This window comes from Taudactylus pleione, unplaced genomic scaffold (assembly GCF_031769625.1).
Source record: "Taudactylus pleione unplaced genomic scaffold, aTauple2 ptg000454l, whole genome shotgun sequence".
NCBI lineage: Eukaryota > Metazoa > Chordata > Amphibia > Anura > Myobatrachidae > Taudactylus > Taudactylus pleione.
Window position 1 is genome coordinate 18090589 of NW_028284856.1, and position 24606 is coordinate 18115194.

General features: G+C 43.4%; 1 protein-coding gene across 3 annotated transcripts in view; it reads left to right on the top strand.

The window, feature by feature from the left end:
- The window catches only part of INTS10 (integrator complex subunit 10), a 76690-nt gene extending 55017 nt beyond the window's left edge, over positions 1–21673 (top strand). The window contains exons 13-18 of one of the 3 annotated variants that reach the window (XR_015869898.1): positions 3142–3250; positions 9801–9880; positions 10909–11071; positions 13602–13695; positions 17165–17256; positions 19642–19687. Coding sequence is in view for 2 of the 3 variants with exons in the window: in XM_088448415.1 (XP_088304541.1) it covers positions 3142–3250; positions 9801–9880; positions 10909–11071; positions 13602–13695; positions 17295–17372; positions 19642–19798 (681 nt within the window). In the remaining variant the exon portion in view is untranslated. Of the gene's footprint in view, positions 1–3141; positions 3251–9800; positions 9881–10908; positions 11072–13601; positions 13696–17164; positions 17257–17294; positions 17373–19641 lie in introns of all 3 variants that reach the window. The other 2 variants (XM_088448415.1, XM_088448417.1) reach the window with 2 other exon arrangements.
- The last annotated feature ends 2933 nt before the right edge of the window (positions 21674–24606 follow it).

Sequence of the window (24606 nt, forward strand, 5' to 3'; positions counted from 1 at the left end):
GGTCATTGTACCGGTTCCTGTGTTTCAGTGGGGCTTGGGCTTCCACGCCAATTTGTTTTTGGTCCGGAAGCCAAATGGGTTATTCCAACCAATTCTCAACCTGAAGTCTCTCAACAGGTACTTGAGGATTCCAAAGTTCCGAATGGAATTGCTCCGCTCCATTATTCTAGCCGTGGAGCCCGGAAACTTCATGGCTTCCCTGGACATCCAGGATGCCCATTTGCATGTTCCCATCAATCAGTCATCAGCGATTCCTAAGGTTTGCGATCCTGGAGGATCATTCCCAGTTTCGGCCTTTGCCTTTTGGACTTTCCACGGCTCCTTGTTTGTTCACGTAGGTCATGGCAGCTCATCTTCGGAGCAGGGGACTCCAAATTTTCCCATATCTGGACGACTTGCTTCTCCTGGCCGTCCCCGGATATTCTCAGGGAGCACGTCCAGGTCACAGTGGAACTTCTCCAGCCTCACGGGTGGATCATCAATTGGAAGAAATCTTCTGACACCCTCTCAAGAGATGGTGCATTTGAGGGCCTTGCTGAACTCCAGGGTTCAGCGGGTGTTCCTCCCTGCAGACATGGTTTGGGACTTGCAGTCCAGGATTTGTTTATTTCTACAGCACCACCAGGTGTCAATTCATTCTTGCATGCAGGTGCTGGGCTCTCTAGTTTTCACCTTCGACATGGTGGAGTATGTCCAATTTCATTCCGGGCCTCTGCAGTTGGAGATTCTAGCCCGGGGGAACAAATTCCATCTTCAGCTCAAGTCCCAGATGATTATTCTTTCTCAGGAAGTTCGTCATTCCCTGTTGTGGTGGCTCCAGGAGTGCCATCAGCTCAGGGGACGTCCCTTTTGGGTTCAGGACTGGGTCCTGTTCACCACCATTGCATGTCTAAGGGGGTGGGGGGTGGTTTCCTGTCAACAGATCTTTCAGGGTCTGTGGTCTATTTTGGAGAGTTGGTTGCTGATCAACAGTCTGAAACTCTGAGCGGTTTACAGAGCTCTTTGTCAGGCCTTGCCTCTCCGTCCGGGACGCCCAGTGCAGGTACAGTCTGATAATGCGACGGCTGTCGCTTACATAAATCATCAGGGAGGCAGTCGCGCCACCATGAGAAAAGTCACTCGTATTCTCCGGTGGGCGGAGAGGCATCTTCCATCCCTGTCGGCAGTTTACGTTCCGGGAGGGCAAAATTTGGAAGCGGACTTCCTAAGACGTCAGGCGTTCATTCGGGCGAATGGGCCCTGCATCCGGATGTCTTTCAACTCCTGGTTCTTCGTTGGGGTTTGCCAGACATCAACATGATGGCGTCTCTGCACAATCACCAGATGCCGAGGTACTAGAGATCCGGAGGCCTTTCTAGTGGATGCTTTGGCAGTCCAGCGGACCTTCCAGCTCCTGTACATCTTCCCTCCAATCTCTCAGATTCCTCAGGTCCTCCGCAAATTGAAGTTGGAGGGCGCCAAGATGATCCTAGTGGCTCCCAATTAGCCATGAAGGGCGTGGTACGCAGGCCTTCAGGGCCTCTGTCGACGCTTCTCTGCGTCTTCCACTGAGGCCAGATCTTCTTTCTCAGTGCCCGTGCTTTCACCCGGAACTGGCCCGTCTCGCTTTGACGGGGTGACTGTTGAGATATCAGTCAAGGATTCTCCAGGTCAGTCATTAACACTATGCTTAATGCCCCTAAGCCCTCTTCGGCTAAAGTTTACCATCGAGTTTGGAGGACTTACTTTGACTGTTGTTCAACTAGAAATCTCAACCCCAGGTCATTTCGACTCTCTCAAATTCTTTTTTCTGCACACGGGGCTGGATTTGGGCCTTCGCCTTGCTTCACTGAAAAGTGTGGGTTTCAGCTCTTTCGGTCCTCTTTCAGAGACAGATTGCACTGATGTGTGATGTTCAGACTTTTCTTCAGGGGGTCCTCCATGTACAACCCCTGTTAGCTTCTGCCCGACGAGTGTCTGACTTGAGCGCTTTATCCTGACGCTCTCCATTTCTAATCTTTCACGAGGACAGAGCTGTCCTTCGACACGCAACTAGGTTACCTTCCTAAGGTTGTTTCCAGGTTCCACATCAATCAAGAGATTGTGGTTCCGGATTCTTCTCCAAGGGAGGCCTTTCTGGATGTTGTGCGAGCCCTCCGGTTTTATGTAGATAGGACAAAGGACCTGCGTAGGACAGATGCTCTTTGTCATGTACGACTTTCGCAAACTGGGTTGGTCAGAAACTAAGCAAACGTTGGCCAGATGGATCCATTTGACCATTCGCCACGCTGTGGCAGATCTTTCTGCACCGTCCGTGGTGAAGGCTCATTCAACCCGGTCGGTGGGAACTTCGTAGGCAGTACGATGTGGTGCTTCTGCGGAGCAGCTGTGTAGGGTGGCCATGTGGTCTTCTGCCAGTACGTTCTTGAAGTTCTATTCCTTTGATACAGTCGCAGTACCTGATGCGGCTTTTGGGAGAAGTGTTCTCAGCGCAGCCCAGGAGCGTCCCCTCCCTTAGGGAATTAGCTTTGGGACGAATTAGCTTTGGGACTTCCCAGCGTAAAGCCTGTGTCCCCTATGGAGGAATAAGAAAAGAAGATTTATGTGCTTACCTGTTAAATCCTTATCTTCGATTCCATAGGGGACACAGGGCTCCCCACCCTGACGCACCTGGCTTGTGGAGCTTGCTCTATTTTCGGTTCTCTTCCTTCTTCTCCATCTTGCTCCTTGTCTTTGGTTTGTTAACTTAACTGAAGTGGCCTGTGGCTGGGGGCTGGATATAGGGGGAAGCAGGAGCCTGGGCTGTATCTAACAAAGTTAACTGTGTGGTGCCCAGACTCATTTCCACCAACCTATACCCAGCATAAAAACTCTGTCCCCTATGGAATAGAAGAAAAGGATTTAACAGGTAAGCACATAAATATCCTTTTACATATGAAGCAACATTACTGTTTATTTAGTGTACAAAATAATGACCATTTAATTTTGTAATGTGAAGCCAACAGTAAAAACTATTTGCATGGAATGATAAAACTGTTGTACTTAGTCTAAGAACAAACTATTAAATCACTTAAAAAAACCAAAACAAAAAAAATACTAGTTTATGAACAAACTATCACTTAAAAAAAAAAAAATCACAATTATATATTTTTATATTTTTAGCTGACATGCGAGAAGGTCCTGGAGCTAATGAACTTTATTGTGCCTCCACCTCAAGAAGTTTCCAAGGCAAGAGAAGAACAGTCGAAAGTTAAACCTAAATTTAGAAAAGGTTTGTCTACGTAGTATCATTGCTTCAAACACACAGCACCAAAATCCATGGAAGTGTCTGATATGATCACCGGGTATTCTATGCTGACTTTAATCAGCTCTATAGCCTTTGTTTTTTTGTTTTTTTTGTAGTGAATACTAGTTTTGTGTATGTGAAACATAAATACATAGTGTCTATAGACTTGCGTCCCATCCCCAAGATATCTCATTATTCTATGCATATATTCCAAAATATGGTAAACTCTGATATTCAAAATACTTCTGGCCCCAAGCATTTTGGATATGGGAGACTCGACCTTCACTTATTTCAATCTGGCAATTAGCTGGTGTAGATAGGTATAACAGTGACTATACTCATCCTATAGAAGCTGAATGGTTCACAGATTTTTTTATCTGGAAGACTGTTTTTTTTTTTTTTTTTTTTTTTTAGAAGACTGTTCTGCAAAAAAGCAGTATAAGAAAGACACTGTTAAATGTTAAAATCAAGCAACAAATGTAAAGCTGGTCCATGGCGGATCGGAACGACTATCGTATATTGTGTACCCTGAAATTCGCTCAATTCATACGATGAACTGTGTGGTCGTATCTTCCCATCAGATGGGATGATGTTACTGACGATGCAGTATAGTTACATTAGACGTGGTGATACGTGGCATGTGATATATTGTTAAATTGCATCGTTGGGTCACCTGGTCGTCCAGGTGTGTACCCAGCTTTAGACCATAAAGTGTATTAAAAATAGAGCATTAAAACAAAATTTATATAACCACATCACCTATACCCCAAGGTATCCACAGGATACCTTGGGGTATAGGTGATGATGTCAGGCACGGACACCACAGAGTTAAATTTTCAGCCTCCCAGGATGCACCAAGGTCCCTCTCCTATACCCCACCCCCAAGCCAAGGCAATTCAGTTTTGTGGGTGTCCGGCCAGAGGTCGTCTCACATTCACAGAGGGGGCTGTAATAGCCCCAGAAGATTTCTTCAGAGTGCAGCGGTGGCTGCACAAGATGAGCCTTACAGCATGGACAGTCAGTACTGACGTCCATGCTGTCGCTCCTAAACCCCGCCGGTACCAGAACGCCGGTACCGATCCAGGCATGCTGGTAGGTAGCTGGGGTCACTGCTAGCGGTGACCCCGGCTACCTGGACTGTGGCCGGATGTACGGGGGACAAGGTAAGCGGCGGGGTCCCGCGGTGGGCACCCGCCTGTAACACAGTCCTTTTTGGTCCCCAGGCAGGGGGCTCCCTGGGGACCGGCTGCGCGTGGGGCCAGGTACTGACCCTGCACCTTCCGCTAGACCACCAGGGACAGCGGACCGCAGCATGTGCAGTACAGCGCGGCGTCCCAGGGGTTAATAGCAGGCCAGGGGAGAACGCCTTCCCTGTTTTACAGCCGGCGTCTCCCCCGCTGCACAGTGCCATTCCACAGCGGTCTGAGCGGGCTGTGTCAGCGCTCCTCCCCCGGGCCCGCCTCCTCTCTGCTCCTCGGTTGCCATTTTCTCTCTGCATGTGCTGGGGATGGCAAACGCTGTTGGAAGCTGATACAGGTGCCATTGCGGTCCGGGTCCCCCGCATTCCTCTCCTTCAATTAAGGTCAGTGTATGCAGCGCTGTTTCCTACCAGGCTCTGGTCTGTGTAGTTGATCGCAGTGCTTGTAATGCAGGATGTTATCTTTGCATTGTATGTGACTTAAATGCTAGCGCTGTCTGCCTGTACTTTCATTTCTGTCAGCCATTTTCCTATCCCTGTTCTTCTTCTGCTACAGCCTTTGCGGTGCGGTGTTGCAGGGTGTTTATTACCTCACAGTAAACATGGTTTTAAGTGTGTGGGAAGTCACATACGCTCCGTTCACACTCCTCATGTCGGAAAGTGAACGAGGATATCCCCTTCCAGCTATAATGTACTGATATAATGTGCAGTTAGCGGAGGGATATGTAGACGGGTTTATGGAGGGCATGTATCATGCCCCATTTCTGTCACTGTGCCTGCACAAAAAGGGACCGCCTTCGGCTGGCTAAGATGCTTACAGCCCTTGTGGGCAACGTCCCCTGCGTTTCCCCATAGGAGTTATCTCAGCGAGTGGTGGTCTCATCACATCCAGGGGTCCCTGGGCAGTTGATGGTACCCCAGTGTATCCTGTTTTTCGCCCCCCCAGGTCTCGCAGGAGCCTGTGTGGGTGAATTTATTGTGCAAATGGTATAGCACCTGATGGACGTTTTACAGTGGGAGTCACCATTTCGGCCTTCTAAACAGCCTTTCGGGTCTCAGACGGCTAAGGATAATAAGGACATGACGTCTGATGCCGGTGACATTATTGACTTTTTCAGACACGAGCCCCTTAGTGCAGAGGAGGCGTAGTCTGGGTCTAAAGTCTATATACCTGGCCTTATACGGGCAGTCCGTGCGGCTTTTTTTTTATTACATATCCCCCATGGCTAAATCCAAATATGCCTTCTTTAAAGATAAGGGTGTTGCCACTGTAATTCCTCTTATCTGGTCAGGTGGATCATTTAAAAACGGTTGACCTTTTGCATACCCCTTTGCGGATAATTACTTTTCCGAATTGGAGTTACCTTTACGGGTAGATCCTCATGTTACACGCCAAGTGAGGAGTGCTAGGTTGCCCATGCCCTCCAGGTCCTCCTTGAAGGAGGTTACAGATTGCAAGGTGCAAATATATCTAAAATCCAATTCCCTTGCTGGAGGGGCTTCCAGGCCGGCTATGGCCGTGTGCTGGGGGGCCAGAGCCATGGAGCGCTAGGTAGGTAACTGGATCTCTGCACACTGACTCTCCAGCAGAGCAGGTGGATAGTGGCAAATTCTGGGGCTTCGTCTTTTCAGCCCGGTGAGCCCAGGGTAAGTCTAAAATACAGCTTTCCAAGACAGTCAGTAGCCAGGAAATCTGCTCAGCCATAAGGACAGGCTTGGAGTACAAGACGTCCTACTCCCAAGTTGGACTATAAGCCTTCAGCCTCACGGGACGGGCCTCCTCTCGGGGGACCCCAGAGTTGGAGGCCGGCTTCTCCAGTTCGCCCAGTGCTGGTGTCTGATCACCACGGACACTGGGGTAAGAGAAGTATTTTCTTGAAGGTATGTCCTCTCCTCCCGGTAAAGGCCTCCCAGACGATTTTTCGTTACAGGTCTTCTGTCAATTCAAGACAAGGCCCTGTAGTTTTTGAGGGTGTAACACTCTATGCTCCAGGCAGGAGTTATAGTACCTATTCCGTTGCCACAAAGGGGAACGGGGTATTACTCCATCCTCTTTCTGGTCCAATGGATCTTACCAGGACATCCTCAACCTCGAATCCTTCAACAAATTCTTAAGGGTTCCTCGGTTCAGGAGGGGGACCCTGCATTCCATCATTCAATGGAGCCTGGGAAGTTTGTGGTGTCGTTGGATATATTCAGGGTGACTACCTGAATATCCCTATTTTCTTAACACACCATTGTTTTCCTCAGGTTTGCAGTGGTCGATAAGCATTTCCAGTTTCTGGCATTGCCCCTTGGTCTGGACTCCGCGCCTCACGGTTTACCAGAGTCTGGCAGTTATGGCAGCCCACCTGCGGATGCAGGGGGTCCGCTTGTTACCCTATCCGGGCGACCTCCTATTGTTACCAGGGTCTCCAGAGATAGTTCTGTGCCATCTGCAACGGACAATATCTGTGTTGCTACGTTACGGCTGACTGATAAACTGAAAATGGTCCTCTCTGATTCCTCACAGAGGAGGCTCCATATCCCAACATCTGAGGATCTTTGTGATTGAGGGAAAGATCTCTGCATTACAGGCAAAGGTACGCAGTTGCCTGCAGAGTCGCCGAGTGTCTATTCACTCGGCATTGTGGTTCCAGGGTGTCACTGTTCGACATGGTGGAGAGTACCCAGTTTCACTCTAAACCTCTAGAAAACATTGATCTTCTCCGGATGGGATGGGATGGGTTGCCCCATGGGATAAAGTCAATAGTGCTTTCCCCGGAGGTTTGTCTCTCTCTGGCCTGGTGGCTGCGAAAAACTCACCTAAACAAGGGGCACCCCCCTTTGGAATTGCGGACAGGGTCCTTCTGACGACGGACGCCAGTATCCGTGGCTGGGAAGCAGTGACGGGTCCACACTTGTTCCAGGACAGGTGGACACCAGCAGATTGTGCTCTTCCCATAAACATCTGAGAACTCTGAGCAGTATTCAAGGTTCTCCGGCATGCAGGACAGGTCCTCCATGGAAATGCCGTGCGGGTACAGTCTGACAACGCCATCATGATGGCTTATGTAAACCACCTAGGAGGTTCCCAAAGTCAGGCGACACTAACAGTGGTGTCCCGAATTCTGGCTTGGGTGGAAGGCTATATCCCTGCCATCATCGGCAGTGTTCATTCAGGAATCCTCAGATGGAAAGCAGGCTTTCTCAGCCGTCAAGACGTGCATTCCAGGGAAATGTCCTCTTCATCAGGAGGTGTTCAATTTTCGGGTGAACAAGTGGTGCCTTTCAGAGATGAGACTCTTCTGGTAGACGTATGTAGGTCCAGTGGACTTTACAGGTTGTGTACCTCATCCCTCCATTATCCCTTCTTCCTCCAGTAATGGCAAGAAGGAGGCACGCTCCTGCTGATAGCTCCAGCGTGGGCCAGACAGCACTATTACTCAGTTCTTCAGAGCCTCTCAGTTAACACTCCGAAGCTGTTGCCTCTACGCCCGGACCTGTTGTCTCAGGATCCTGGCTGATATCCAGACCTGGGTTGTATGTCCTTGACGGTGTGGCGGTGGAGACTGCCCTCTTAAGGTCTAGGAGTTTTTCCAGCTCTATAGTTAACAGGGACTCTGTCCATGCTAAGAGCTCGGAAGCTTTTATCTGCAAGAATTTACCATCAGGTATGGCATACTTTCTTTCAGTTGTGTCGCCCTAGAGGCTATGCTCCTCTGGTATTCCGGATATCCAGAGTGTTGGCTTTCCTACAGGTGGGTTTTAGATAACTGTCTTCGCCTTGCTTACCTGAAGGTGCAGGTTTCTTCCCTGTTAGTATGATTTCATCGTAGGATTGCTACTCTTACTGATGTCCGCACCTTTGTGCAGGGTGTACGTTATATTCAGCATCCCTTTGTTCCATCTGTGGCTCCTTGGGATTTGGCTGTGGTCTTTAGGGCTCTCCGAGGACCGCCATTTGATCCACTGGGCTCAGTGGATTTCAAATGGCTTACGGCTAGGACTGTATTCCTTCTGGCCTTTGATTTGGCCAGTAGGATCTCAGAATGGGGGGCTCTGTCATGTAGACCTCCCTTTTTCTCATCTTTCCTAGGAACAGGGCAGTGCTTTGGACTTGCCCTGGTTTTTTACCTACGGTGGTGTCTAGTGAGGAAATTATAGTATTGACCTTAACTTCCCCAGTCCTGTCTGCTGGTGAGGCCTCCTTGGATGTGGTACGGGCTCTAAGAATTTAAGTTGACCGTACCAGTCCATTTAGGAAATCAGACTCTCGGTTTTGTGCTTTCTGGTTTCCATAAAAAGGGTTGGCCTGCCACTATGCTAACTTTGGCAGGATGGATTCACAGGTCTTCCTGTTCCATCCTCTATTAAAGCTCTTCCACTAGGTCTGTGGGTCCTTCGTGGGCAGCTCGACGTGGCGCCTCAGCGGTGATTGGCAGCCACGTGGTCATCTGTCCATATTTTTGTAAGGTATTATGCTTTTGATACCTTCGTCTCTCAGGATGCTTCCTTTGGGCGGCGGATTCTTCTTATAGCACAGGAGCGTCCCCACCCTTAAAGGATACTGCTTTGGGACATCCCCAAGGTATCCTGTGGATACCCTATGGACCCTGAAGTAGAAAATATGAGATATGGTAAGAACTTACCCTTGTTATCTCTATTTCTACGAAGTCCATAGGGTTCCACAGGTCTCCCGCCCTGTCGCACCTGTACTGCAGATGGCTTTGATCTGGTCACTGGTTTCTCCGTCTCCTTCTGGTGAGAATGTGATTCTTTTGTGTTCCAGAATTTCTTTTCTCTCTTTGTTCTCCTCCTCCGGCCTATGGCTTGTTACGAAACTGAATTGCCTTGGCTTGTGGGTGGGGTATAGGAGAGGGACCCTGGTGCATCCTGGGAGGCTGAAAATTTAACTCTGTGGTGTCCGTGCCTGACGTCATCACCTATACCCCAAGGTATCCTGTGGAACCCTATGGACTTCATAGAAATAGAGATAACAAGGGTAAGTTCTTACCATATCTCATATTTTTGGTCTAATCTAAGTTTCTTTTGTTCATCTGATGTCTTTAAAAATCATTTGGAAACCAACTGATTTAATTAAAAACATCACTTAAAAAAAAAAAAAAAAAAAAAAAGGTATCCCTGTAATCATAGACTGTTGTATACTCAGACTTTTTGTCAAGAAAATGTAATGGCCCTTTTTTAAAATCCACATTAAAATGTACATTTTAGTTTGCATGTAGATTAATAAAACCTATTTTGTAGCAAAACCTTTCATTTACAATCCATTCCACTAAAGATTTATTTTGCACTATATACACCAACAGTAGATGATTTTCCTTATTTGTATTATAGGCTCTGATCTCAAGCTTTTGCCTTGTACTAGTAAATTCCTAATGCCTTATTGTCTACATCTGTTGCTGGCAAGTATAAAGGTGAGTACTGTACATACGAAAGGACTGGAAAATACAGTATATAGAGGGGAGGGGGGTTGGACTGCGCACCCTCATTTTAAACATAAGAGATGCTGCCTTGCTGAGACTTGTAGTACAATGCAGGGGACAAAAAAATGCGGGTGCACACTCTCAGTACTACGAACAATGCTATTCAAAATAATTCTGATATACTCCATGTTAATTGAAGAGTTTAAGTGAGGTTTTTAGTACATGATTGGCCAACAATGTTTGCCCATCCACCGCGTCAAGGTGAACCCCATAAGATAGATCCCTAACATCCCTAATACTAACACAGTATATACTAAGTTTATGATGCAGAATTGGCCATATGAGGGCAGCTCAGTTGTAGCATTGCAACTTATAATATCCTTCTCATTTTGAATCCACAAACATGAGCTCTGATCACCCCAATCTACCACAGACATACCAGTGGTGGCATCCATGCTGCTTCTTGCAAATCATGGGGTACCAGCCTCATGTTGGCATGGCTTTTCATCTTTATGGTGACCCTGATCATTACAAAAATGGGTAACAAATACTGTTGAAATCTACTGAATATGAACTCTATTCACAGACATCATAATTTATATCTGAGGATACTGCACAAGTGATAACTGCTTTTAGACGTTAAATATACTTATTTAGCTGTAATGATTACGGTTTCTGATACATGCTGAGGCTTCTGATAATTTAAGAATTTGTATTTTATTTCTGTTGCTTCGTGTGGGTTACAATGCTCTGATAATAAATACCTGTTACACCTACTCACCCCCGTCACAGTAGCTGATTGACACAATCCCATGCGATTCTGTGCTGTTTAGAAATGTATGTGCTGCAATTTAATAGCGATCTGTGGTTACTGTACACGCACAGTCTGACAGTTTACAAATTTATAATCACTACAACTTTTTCAGAAAAATCGTGTCTGCAGTTTATTCTTTTTTGTTCTGTGTATGTATATATTTTGCCGTATATGTGATTAATATTGTATGCCTTTCCTTCCTTAGCTCAGGGCCTTCTCCGATAATAGGGATGACATGATTCTGGGCCATCTGATTGTGTTACTGCAACATGACTGGCCCAAAGGAGAGAACCTGTTCTTGAAAGCTATAGGAAGGATCTGTCAGCAAGGAAACTTCCAGTATGAAAACTTCTTCAATTATATAACAAGTATCCTTTAACTGTTCTAGTAGCAACCACTTTACATATTTACTTGTTACTTTAGGCCTCCGTTGCACCAGCTTATTTGTATACTGTACTTTTCACTTGTTCAGAATTGCTATACATAGTACAATTCAAAACCTTTGCAATACATTACACCTTGCAGTTTGAAGCTATTTTTTAAATGTGTGCAGTCTGTCTAAAAAGGAGAGGAACATGACTCACATGCTAAAAACATTACTGTACCTGATAAGTAGTTTTACTGAATGTAAACGGCCTTATGTTTGACCTGAAATCAAGGCTATTTACACCCATCAGCCATAACTTTAAAACCACTTACAGGTGAAGTGAATAACATTTATAATCCGTTACAGTGGCACTTGTCAAGGGGCGGTTGGGGTATATTAGGCAACAAGTGAACAGTTCATTTTTGAAGTTGATGTGTTGAAAGCCAGGAACATGGGCAAGTGAATCTGAATGGGAAATTTAGCAAAGCTTGGAGAAAGCTAAGTACCAACCACTCGGCTCCTAGCTGTCATTTCACAGGCTGTGTTTGAAAAATGACAGAAGCTGGTTGGTTTGTGCTTTATCTCTCTACAAGGTTTAATAAATCTCCCCTGAGTGACTTTGACCAGGGATAAATTGTGATGGCTAGACAAATGGGCCAGAGCATCTCTAAAACGTTATTTCTTGTAGGGTATTCCCGGTATGCAGGGGTTAGTACCAAATGTGGTCCAAGGAAGGACAACCGGTGATCCAGCGACAGGCTCATGGATGCCAAAGGCTCATTTATGCGCACGGGGATCAAAGGCTAGCCCGTCTGGTCCGATCACACGATGCTGGCTATGATACAAACGTGTCGACATACAGTGCATCGCAGCCTGCTGAGTATGGGGCTGCGCAGCCACAGACCGGTTAAAGTGCTGATGCTGACCCCTGCCCACTCCCGAAAGGTCCTACAGTGGGAAAGTGAGAGTAAGAATTGGACCAATGAGCAATGGAAGAAGTTGACCGGTCTGACCTTTTCTTTTGCATCATCTGAACAATCGGATGCGTGTGTATCATTTACCTGGGAAAATGATGGTACCAGGATGCACTATGGGAAAAAAATCAAGCCGGCTGAGGTAGTATGATGCTCCAATTTGAGGAACATGCCAAAGTGTTCAAGGTGTTGACTTGGCCTCCAAATTCCCCAGATCTCATTCCGATCGAGCATCTGTGGGATACTCTGGAAAACACAAGTCTAAGCCATGGAGACCTCACCTCGCGACTTACAGGACTTAAAAGATCTACTAATGTCCAGATACCACAGGTCTTGTGGAGTCCATGTCTTGATGGTTAACCGCTGTTTTGGCGGCATGAGGGCGCCCTACACAATATTAGACAGGTAGTTTCAATGGTATGGCTGATGACTATATACTTGTAAATGATTACCAAGAACCCCTTTTATGTGTAATTACCATGCACCTTTTTTCTTTCATCCAATAGGGGACACTGGGACTGTGGATATAGAAGGAGCTGGCGGAGCCTGGGCACCAAATAGTCAAAGTTTTAATCAACAGCACAGGCTCCTCCTCCCCTATACCCCACCCCCTGTAGCCAGTTTCAGTTTGTTACCCAACGGAGCTGGGCACATTTTTTCAGCTGCCTCTGCAGCTGGTTAAGTTTAATATTTAATTTTTACTTGAGCAGCAAGCGCCACTGCAGAGGCAGCACTTATGCCGGCCACTCCATCACACTGCTCTGGTGGGCGGCGCACTGGCTTCTGTGCCAGTGATACCGGCCTGTCCCCGGAGCACACAGGGACACAGCCAAAGCATCAGGGTAAGGTAAGAGGCACTGCGGGGACCTGGAACACAGCGGCGACCCACCCCCCCCTCTGGGAGGGATAGCAGTGGGCACCCAGTTTCCTCTGTGCACCCATTGGACCACCAGGTACATAGTTGTTGTTTGAAGCGGAGACTCCATTACAACTAGTTCTCGGGGTTGGCCATGGGGGACACTCCCTTCCACAGGGCAGCTCCCAAAAGGTCTTTCTGTCGGGCAAAACATTAATAATGTGTGATGAATACCTCATTATCCTACGGGGTATGTTGCAATTGCCTTGTTAGGGCCATGTCCTAACATAACGGAGGCGTACACTCTCCAGAGTCCACAGTGCTCAGATGCGTCCCTTACAGATTCCTCTGTCTGTCACTGCCTCACAGCGTTTGCTACACATATACAGTATATGTAATCACTGTTTTATGTGTCTTTTATACTACAAAAAAAACCAAGGTGACGGAGGTCATATACACTGCTCTGGCAAATGCTGTCCTGTGACTTCTTTCTGTGCTTATCAGCTCTGTTGTGGAACATACGGATAGCAGCAATTTGTCAAATACCAATTCAACACAAAGACCCATTCCACCTGGTGACATAAACGCATGGCTTGCTTGCAGTGTGTGTATGTGTGGGGGGAAATAAAAAACTTTCTGTAATGTTGCAATATTTTATTTTTGCCAACGGTGAGAAACCTTTTGCTTAATGCCCTCTGCAGACATTGACATGCTGGAAGAATTTGCTTATTTAAGGACAGCAGAGGGGGGTAAGATTCATTTGGAATTAATCCCCAATCAAGGATTGCTGCTCAAGTGAGTGTTTATTACTACTAAAATAATTGTTTTATGTCTTTAAACTATGAGTAGTAGATGGTAAATATACCAGGTAAATAAAATGAGCCTTTATTGTAATGAGCACGACCATGTAAGCATGTATTTAGAGTTTTTCATTCCAGTTTTCAGCTCTGATTAACACTTATCTGTGGAAAGCACTATACTTGGGGGTGGTACAAAATGTCGACATGGTCTAAATGGCGACATAGCATTTTTACAGTGTTTAGGGATCTAAGCCTTGGAGAGAGAGAAAGTGGATGGAGATAAACTACTAACCAATCAGCTCCTTTTTCAAACACAGCCTGTAAAGTGACGGGAGCTGATTGGATGGATTTCCATCCACTTTCGCTCTCTCTCCAAGGCTTAGTGCATAAGGGTCTATATCCCTAGTCCTGACATGTATTATTGACATTATGTCCATGTCGACATGACTACATTCCCTGTACTTACTGTATAGATCACGTAGTGAATTGTTTAATATTAACTATCCAATACAAACAATGTAATCTTTGGCTGGATTGTTCTGCAATAAGGATACAATATTCTAGTGCATACATGAATTACATGTGTGTCCCCTTCTGAAGTTGTAGGCTGTTACAGCAAACATATAAACTTCAACATATTGGCTTACAAAGGAATTCTATCAAGCGCTTCAGTGAATGTCATCTGATAGAGAGTCCTCTAAACCTTGTATAACTGATTATTTTGCAGTATTAAATATAGGATTACGCTACCAAGTTCATTGGGTGCAGTTAGGCCCGTATTCAATTTGAGCTCAGCTGCGACACTCTTTCGCCTCCCAGACTTTTCACCTACATCGCATGTTTTGCAGGCGGAAAAGTATTGCGCGCGTACTGTGTATCGCCGTATTCAATTTGAAAGTAGGCGAAAACTGGACCCAGCGAAACTTGAACAAGTGGAAAGTACTGTCAGTTTGGGGAAATCAGCCTGAGACCCCCCAAAAGATGCTCTGACATGGGTGTTAACTATGGTACCCCCCGATTTGGCTTGCTGAAGGTATTTGGTGTTTTTAAACGGACTCAATAGCTGCTAAATAGAGTTTTTGTATAAGTGGTGAAGAATAGTATTCAGGTGTTTTTTTTTGCAGAAAATAACTTATCCCAGCAAATTTTGAGTATGTGAAAATGGGCACAGCATATTTTAAAGTTGCTAAAGTTAAGTTGAAAAAATCGTGAAAAATTCACCTGCCGCAAGCACCAGCAAAGAAAAAAAACACCTGGGGCATACTTGGGGAACCCCCCAAAGTCAAGTTCGCTCCTTTTTATCTTTGTCCCTCAACTTTTTTTTTTTTTGCCCCCAAAATCAGTGATTTTTTTTTGGGGTGTCCTTAAGTGTTTTTTTTTTTTTTTTAAATTGAGAGTTTACTTTTGGGGGACTGTCTGAAGGCTGCACGGGGGTTCCCGCAACGTTCTCTTTCGCCTATTACATTGCATTGACTTTCCGCCTAGGCAGAAAGTCTTTCAAATTGAATACGGAGTAAAATCAAAACAGGCTTTTCGCTCCAAATTGAATACGGGCCTTAGGATAAAAAAAACAACAACTATTATTATTTCCGGAGAATATTCAGGAGATGTGGATTTTTATGTACTGTTTTTGTGCGGACAGTAATACTGTATATATATATATGTATATATATGGGCTGTCAGTCAGCTCAACACTCTGTATCGGGAGAGTAGTTGGTAATCCTAGGGCTAGTTCAGCCACACTCAAAACAGACAAATCTGTGTGTACACACAACTGCATAGCCCACAGTTCCAACTTTGCGCCCTCATTAAACTTGGCCTATGTGCTAATGCCCCTTTGCCACCCAGCTACGCCTATTCATCCGCAAGTGGAGTTATGACTGAGAATAGCCCTTAGGTGCATGATCTCGGTCCTCGGTGCTTAAAACCACAAGAACTCTCTGCAAAGCAGACATGCAACTCAGAACAGGGAACCCTATGTTCTTACAAAGTGTTCTTGAAGGATTGTTTCATAGTAGTATTAATCCATTACCTGGATGGTAATATTTTTCTGATGGCAACCATTGCCCAGGTTTTCATTAAAAGACCATTTCCTATTGTTACTCATGCAGTCTATACTTTTTCTACTTTGGTGAAGAAAACCTTCCAAGTGCTCCTATATGAGAGATCAATTTATAGTATATCTAATGTTCCTTTTGTTTGCTCTCTTATTTTAGTGTATTGGCATGTAGCAGAACTTCATATTTTAGCTTTTATGATTTGATGAAAAACTTTAGATTCAAATGAAAAAATATCTCTCCCCATCCAAAGCTTATTGCTATAGGATTTGTGTAAACTCTGGTGAATGCATAGAGTAGCACCCACATTGCTTTAAGTTTAACTATAGGGGGTAAATTTACTAAGATTCGTGTTGGTCTGAGATTGCAATCTCGCGTGAATTTACTAAAGGCAAACTCAGGTGAGATTTCTCGTTTCGCTGATAAACGCAGGTGAGCTTTCTCTCTTTTCACTGATGAACTTGGGTGAGATTGCAAACTCAAACTCACCATCGGCCAAACTCAGAAGTACTTTTCATGAAAAAGATATAACTCGGGAATTTACCAAGATTCGAGATTACAATCCTGGGAGTTTCAAATAGACCACTTCCTGGGCTGCGAGTTTGGCAGAAACATACACAGATCAGTGTGTTATTTGTGTATGTTTCTGCATGTAAACACTATCTAAAAGCTTATTGTAAAAAAAAATTACGTTGTTGTCCCCCCCCTTCCCAAAAAAATAGCATAACCAACCCCGGACTTGGGCTGATAATGTTTTGGCTGGGGAGACCCAGTGAAAGGGTACCCTGGCTGTGGCATTACACCACGGCTGGATTTGAGACCAGTGCTGGTTTTAAAAATAGGGGGGCCCCTACGCAGTTTCCCCCTCGCCCTATTTTTAAAACCAGGACAGGCTCAGGAGCCCAGTGCTGGTTCCTAAAATAACGGGGTAACCCTACTTTTTTTTCCCCCCATTTTATTGGGGAACCGGTACTTGTCTGGGGCGGGTTATGTTCTTTTGGGGGGACCCTATGTAATTTTTTTTTTTAATGTTAACCCTTTTTTTTTTTACACAGGTAGAACACAAGCAGCCTTCACATATCTATCTGATATGTGCAGGCTGCTTGTTCAGGGGAGATGAGCAGAAAAAACACTGCAAACTCAGGTGAGAAATCTAAACTTGCTTCTCGGATGAGAAATCTCGATCTGCTTCACCATCGCCCAACTCACAGCTAAACTCACTTCTTAGTAAATTTGAGTTTCAGAGGCATCAAATCCCTCGAATTTCTGCAAATCGAGTTTAAAAAAAGAAAAAAAACTGATTCTTGGTAAATTTACCCCTAGCAGTTACTTTAGCATGTAAAATTGTGTTGCAACCACATTTGAAACAAGTGAATTGTGACACAAACTCTGATGTACATGTTACAGCTAAGTACTTTATCCCCCTCTGAAACGGCGGAATAGGCACTTAGAAAAGGATGTTTTCATATCTTTCCGCTGTAGCATTTTAAAGATTGAGGGTAAGTTGTTTGAATGTTACTGTTTACTGTTTTTGAAGGAACGCTAGCACTACCCTGGGGTTGCTGCAGCAGGAATTCATACCTGTCCTACAGGCCAGCATAGCAACCAGTGACAGGTACCAAGTCCACAAAGCCTGCTCATGATGTGCTGTGTCCGTCAACATTTTTTTTCCTCACAGCCCCATAGTTTTTTGATGTTTGATGTACGATATTTCGCCCATATTTTTTTCTTTTTAGTTTCTTGTTCTTCATTTAAGTGTGAAATTGTGACATTCAGCATTTTCTCTCATGGGTGACTGATGTTTGTTTCCAGATGGGAGCACTTTTACATTACATAAGACCAGAGGCAGCCATTCTGCTCTCTGCAGAACACAGTATGTTCAGGCTTATTTGTTAGTGCATGCCTCTTCTCTCCAGTGTCTCATATTCGCATGCAGAAGAGAGTGTTTTAATAGACTACTTGTTTCAATAGAACATAGAGTGGTAAGATTCTGCAGACAATATTCTTACAAGGATATCTTTTGCAATCAAAAACCCACCTCCCTGGGTGCATGTCTTCCTCCACACAATGATAGTGCAGTCGGCTGTTTACAGTCATTGCATCTCTTTGCCCATGCAGGAGCCAGTTACTGCCAGATGATATCGGTTGTAGCATCTGCTACTGTACTAGCCCTGGTTTTGGTACAAGGTTTTAGTGCAGGAAAATGCTAGCATATTGGTATAAACAGAAACTGGCATCTTTTTAATAAACTCTATAAATTGGACTTGCATGGTAAACATTGTAATGTGATAAATGTTCAGTGTTGCACAGTTACAGATGTGTCCTGCTACATATTTACCGATTGCGCTACAAACGTGTGCACTCATCGTGCCACTTAATTACCCGCAGCATAAACTACGGTACGCACTGCGAACGTACCATGCATTCCTATTGAGGCAGGGGTGTGAACGCAGTGCGTGTACCCGCTTGCGTGTCGTGATTCGCTGCATATGCAGCAGTGATGTAACAGGACACATATGTAGATATATGCAGTATCTTTTCAATAGGCTCCTTAAAGAACCTGGAGAAACAAGGGGCATGTTTTAGTGATTTGCAAACGGATCATAGCTGTTTGCTCCAAAGCACAATGGGCTTAATTTACAGAGTTTCAAATGGCCTAGGCACACAGCACAGAATACTCAAGTTTGGCGAGCAAATGTTGGTATTTCAGGAGTTTGCATAGCCTGATGGTAGGATTTGGGCATAGCATAGACACTCCATAAGGAGTAGGAGCACCATATGTTAGGGGGTAGTGCAAATATGATCTCTAATTTACTGGAGTATATTTGTTGAAATAAGGTAAGAGATGGGAGAAGACGGGTTCAAAGGCACTCCTTGTGCTGTGGAATGACGCACAGCCTATTTTACTCTGCATAAAGGATTTCAATGTATTACCAGTACTGCTCTGTTAGTTTCTGTACCTGGTAATAGGACCCCAAATGAAAATTTCATTTCTAGGCAGACTTTACCCAAACAATAAAGCTCCAAGCATACAAAGTGCCACGTGATAACAGCCATGATGTTCTCTTACTATTTAATTCATCAAGTCATAAATGAGTCTAAACTGAGCACAGTTTTTGGGTAAAAATGTCAGTTTATTGAAAGAGGCAATCCTTAACATGGTATATGGCTGGATTTTTGCAAACCCAAAGACACTTAGAGGAGTACATATATGCAACCAAATATCAGTAAACTGGCATAGCATTAGAAAAGCCAGGGGTTCCTTGATATGCACTTTGTAATTGAGGTCCATTACAGTGCTATATACATTTTATACATGGTCATTAAAGTTTTATGCATAGACCTTTACAGAAAAATGCACTGTTACCCATTGCAACTTAACTTGTCATTTCCTAGTGCAGCTTAGAACATGGATGCAAACATCTGACTGCTACGGCCAAGAACTCCTTTGGACCAGTGTATATAAATGTCCCCCCTTTTGTTTTCTTATTCCTAAAAGAATACTGGGTAAATAGCTGGATGGTCCCTCCATTCTATCTTTTTGCTTTGCAGTAGACCATATTGTGAATGTCTTACAAGACTGGATAATTGAATTGTTAGCATAGGTTGATGCTTTGGCCAAGGGATTAATCCACAAAACACCACCTACTGGACAGGCCTGAGAACACAGCATGATGTCATTCTGCCTTTTGGATGACCGGTAGACACCTGTGTGTGTATATGTAGTATCGCACATCATCACATTGGTGTGGGGCAGTGTTGCTGCGCAGGTGCATATGGTACAATCACACAACATATCAGTGTTTCCTAACCTTTCTTAATTATGAACAGACAATGTGTAATAAATGTATGAATTGGAGCAATTATTATGCTTTCTGTGGCAGACATCACACAGTGACCCGTGGCATTACCAAAGGTGTTAAAGAAGACTTCAGACTGGCTATGGAACGACAGATCTCCTGCTGCTCAGAAAATCTCATGACTGTCCTGCATTGCTTTTGTATCAATGAAAAAATCTTACTACTGCAATGTTTGTCTTAAGGGATATCTACTCCAAATTATATTACTATGTCTGTAATATGTAGTAAGACTATTCATTGGACTAACTGCCTCGTATTGTAAATAGTAGTAGAATGGCTGGAGTCGTTACGTCATCAAACATATTTATGAATTGTTGTTTTTGTTTTTTTTTTATATATTTAAAATTAATTTGTATTTCATGACTACAATATTTGGTGGTGTAAGTAAAAGCTAATTGTGTCATCAGTCAGTATGTACACTTGAAGTATTTGGCTTGCAATGTATCTGTTAATTTAACAAGTCTTAGCAGCAATGAATCACATTGTAGAATAGACTTAGAAGTTGGTTCATGTGTACAAATAATATTGCAGCCATTGTGACAACACCACCTACCTTTTGCCGTTAACTGCTTAGATATACAGTTCATCCAGAAAGTATTCACAGCGCTTCACTTTTTCCACATTTTGTTATGTTACAGCCTTATTCCAAAATGCACCTAGTTTATTGAATAAGCAAACGGTTATTCCTGGAGGAGAATCTAGTTTTATATGGCTGGCTCCTAAATCCAAAGGTTTCTTTTTTTTTTTTATATATATATATATTTTTATTTTAAATTGAAGCACAGAAATCTTTTACATATACATAATTTAAAAAATACGATACTGAGTTCAATTACATATTTAAAATCTATCAGTGCTTACATTTTTCATTAATCTCAAACTCAATACTATGTTTCCACACATTAAATCTTGCGATTTCTTTTTACTAAACAGTTGGAAATATTTTAACAATAATTCCTGTCAATCAAATAACATGTGTTTATACTGAATTAGCTTTTGACAGTATAAAAATAAAAGAATAAAAACATATGATGAAATAAAGTTCCGTCTGACGCTCACCCATCGTCATCCCCAAGCCAACATCCCCAATTCAGGTGCACAGTTCACCCCAAAGGTTTCTTTAAATGTGGATGAATCAACTGTTATACATGTCTTCATGCGGACCATAAAAGCAACACCGTTGTTTCATTTGCGGCTAAAAGTACATTTAAGATTGATTCTAATTGCCATTCAAAATATGTGATATGTTATCACATGTGGCTGTGGTATCCAATATGTTATCCGGACCCAGATTTTTGGAACATAGGTGATGTGTTTTGAAGAATACAAAGGCACATAGTCTTCCCAGCCATGCCTCTACATGCCCCTCCGGGAATATCAAAAACATCAAGGTAAAAGAATTAGAACAAATAAACCCAGCTGTAAGAGGTGGAGACAGATTTCGGGCCCTCTGTAGAAAAGAGGCTTTTTGGATACATACACTGGAAACCTTAGTCACTTTTGAGTTGAATGACAACATTGAATTAGTGTCTAAAATTATGGTGGGGTTATGCAGGGGGGTATTCATATGGTGGACTCTTCAGGACCCTGGAGGCTCAACAGCGGCGGTCTCCTGTAGACCCACGTAGATCCTTTTATCTCCGTAGAGGTATACACAATGTTCCTTTCAGTTTACCAAGCTATTTCTCTATGAGCTCTGCAGTTTCCCACCCCCCTCTCCCTCTCCCCTTTTTTGTTTCTCAAATATCTAGACTAGTTTGAAGATCAGGATTTCTGTAATTGATTAGATGTAGGATTGTATCTACTTTATATTTTTTTCCCTTCATGACTGTTTTATATACCTATATTTCCCCTGCTGTAGATTACTATGATCAGCTTTTCTGAGTAGATATTTGGGACATTGGGTTTTAGACCTCTTTATTACTCCCCATCGTTCTCAGAGATTAAGAGATCCTAGGTAGGATGAATTCTCATGCATAAGAGAAAAACTTGATATAATTGTCTATATTGGTGAAATGACAGTTATTAAATGTCCGGTATGTTTCAGGACGTATTTTTGGTGTCATTCTGTATGTATTTATACTTTGTGTGTATATATATATATATATATATGTGTGTGTTTATTTTTGTATTTTTTCGGATACATAGTACATACACATATAGTTTTATGAAATTCCTTACTCTGTCCAAGGGATTATATATGATCTATGGATATTTGGTTTTGAAAAAAGATTTACTTATTTGTATAAGTTTTTATATATTTTTTTTTTGTCATCTATATAGATGCATTATATCATCTTATATAAGATGTTTATATGCATATTCCTAAAATGGAAAATGTTAATGCTAACATAAAAAAGTGCATATGATCCCTTAAAAAATATAGATTAATTTGTAGATCGATGTCCATTATTTTATCTATATTAAAACTTGCCATGGTGATGTTACTTACCTCATATATAGATGCGATATGTTATTTATAGGAAAAAAGGAGTAAAAAAAGAGGGGGAAGAAATACCCTCCCTTTCCGATGTGTTTTTTTTTCTTTTTATATAGCCATCTGTTTCCTTAAAAATTAATAAGGTAACAAGGGGTTAAAATTGTTTGTGTCTTAACCACTCTGGATTGGATAAGCCCAGTATAAAGAGATGGCTCAAAATAAGGGGTGTTACTTCTGAAGAAACAGCCTCCCACATGTAGCTGAGATACGAATCAAGTCCAACCCAAGTGACGTCTGCTGGAGGACTTGCTCCATCTTGTAAGACCAGCTGTCTGTTTCCAGGGACTCCCGCATCAGCTGGGCCTTCACGTGTTCTAGCCATCAGCGTCAGTGTGCACTCCCCTAGTGAGGTATCGCTGACCCAGGCTGCCTGGATCTAATCACTGGGTGGAGCACCGTACTAGGAAGACAGAGGCGGGCATTGATGTAAGCAGGACTGGAGACACTGACACCATTTGGTTCTTTCCCCCACCACAGTGCATTGTCGTACCACGTTAGTAACTCAGATCTGAGTCACAATATACTTAGAGAGCCGTGCACGGCCAGAGACTATTAGTTACCCATATGGAAAGATTCTCTGCGCATCAAATTAGACCAAGATATGGTCAACTCTGTGAAGTTGAAAAGGTGTCAGATTTAACCTGCCAATAACAAATATAACCACACGCATATACTGGTGGTTTCTTTTTATGCCACGGAGACCAGTTCTTTTGTACCTATCACCTTACTAACATTCTAACCTGAAGGAAATTGCTCCGAGACTGTTGCAACTCATTATTAGGGCTTGTCTCTCCTTCTAACATTTATTCCCTAACATCAGATTCATCCTGGATTGCTTATTTAGGACTCCTCCTAGTTCTTGTTATTAACTAGGATTTGTTTCCTAGGCTGATGTGTATTTGTAGAATATCATGGTTACAGGGTGATATGTTGTGATATTTTGCAAACATCTTTTGGTATGATATATTATACATACTTGATGTTTTTAGCATGCAGATTCATTGAGAGAAAATCCTTCCTATAAACCTCTAAGGATGACGCTAATTTGCGTATGCAGTCATACAATAAATAGAGACTCCAGACTCAGAACATGTGGTTCCGAAGCACAAAGTATTATTCAAGTAAAAGTACAGTCAGTTACACGCTATGATCTGTGTACAATTTAGCGCATAGGAATTATACAGACCCCAAGTACAGTATGCATACGCATGCGCTCTGGACCAGATCCCGGCATTCAGAAAGAAAACCTCCGTCTATCAGCATTCAGCAAGAAGACTAAAGACCCAGTGTTTGAGCACACATGTTTATACCCCCACAGAATAGACAGGACAATAGAGAAGTTTCTTGCTTATGCCATTGGTTCCCATGGGGGAACCATCTGTTACAGAGCGTTTAACAGGCTGCTTCAAATAGACTCAACCCAGCCTCCAACTAGGAGTCTCTGCCCACCCGTCCCCTAACAGTCATCCTAACAGTTGTTCATAAAATATACATTTTGTTGTTTGAAGTCTCTGCGATCCATAACTCGAGAATGCATGATGCGATCTCCCCACCGAATACACCGGAATACTGTGGAAAGAATACGCATCAATACAAAACCAAACACGGCTGTCTTAACATGTATAAAACCTTAGTTATCAAATATCTTTATTGCTCAGCATTTAAACTAACTGAACCAACTTAAATCATATACTTTAAAGCTTATTAAACCTTATGTGTGAGTATGTAATGTGTGAGTATTCGGGGTTTGATATAAAGACGTATTAATGTGTGTATGAGGAAGGGTGCACTTAACTCTCACTAAGTGAACATCTTAACAGTGTGACATGCTGAGCCAGATAGTTCCACATGCCCACTCTGTCAGCAGTCCCCTCCACCTGTCCCAGGCTTCAAAAGAAAAAACTCTTTATTCTCCCAGTCTCTTGTGTGAAATGCAAATAGCCCAGCTACAAGAGACAGACCTAGGATGACACTCTAGTCTTTGAAATCATGTCATTGCAGGAAGCCTGCTAATGTAAGGTGTGTATTCGAGCCAGACCACCTGTAGTGAGAGCAGACACTGTCCAGGAAGCTTATCTACACAAGCTAGTTGTCACGTAGTCATTTGCTTCATTCAGCTAATGCAATCAATTTTGGCATACTGTAAAGTCATTTCTGAAATATATCCTTTATAATACGTAAAGTCATGAAATAGGCTTCTGGTGAATCGCCGTAACTTGCTAATAGTATTATCGCCACATGTACTAAAGTGTGAGTTTATCTAAAATGGCGCTTAGGCGGCCATCTTGCAAAATGGCGTCTTGCGGCCGGTCGCAAGATGGTGTCGCTGCGATTCAATTTTAAACTGATCTTGTCTCAGCCAATAATCTAGTTTCGACAGTCCATCCTTTGATAGCGAACAACATGCTATCACAATCTGATCTTAAAATTTAATTTAGGCTTACATTTAAATATTATTTAGTGTTATTATGGGATGGCACAAGGTGGTT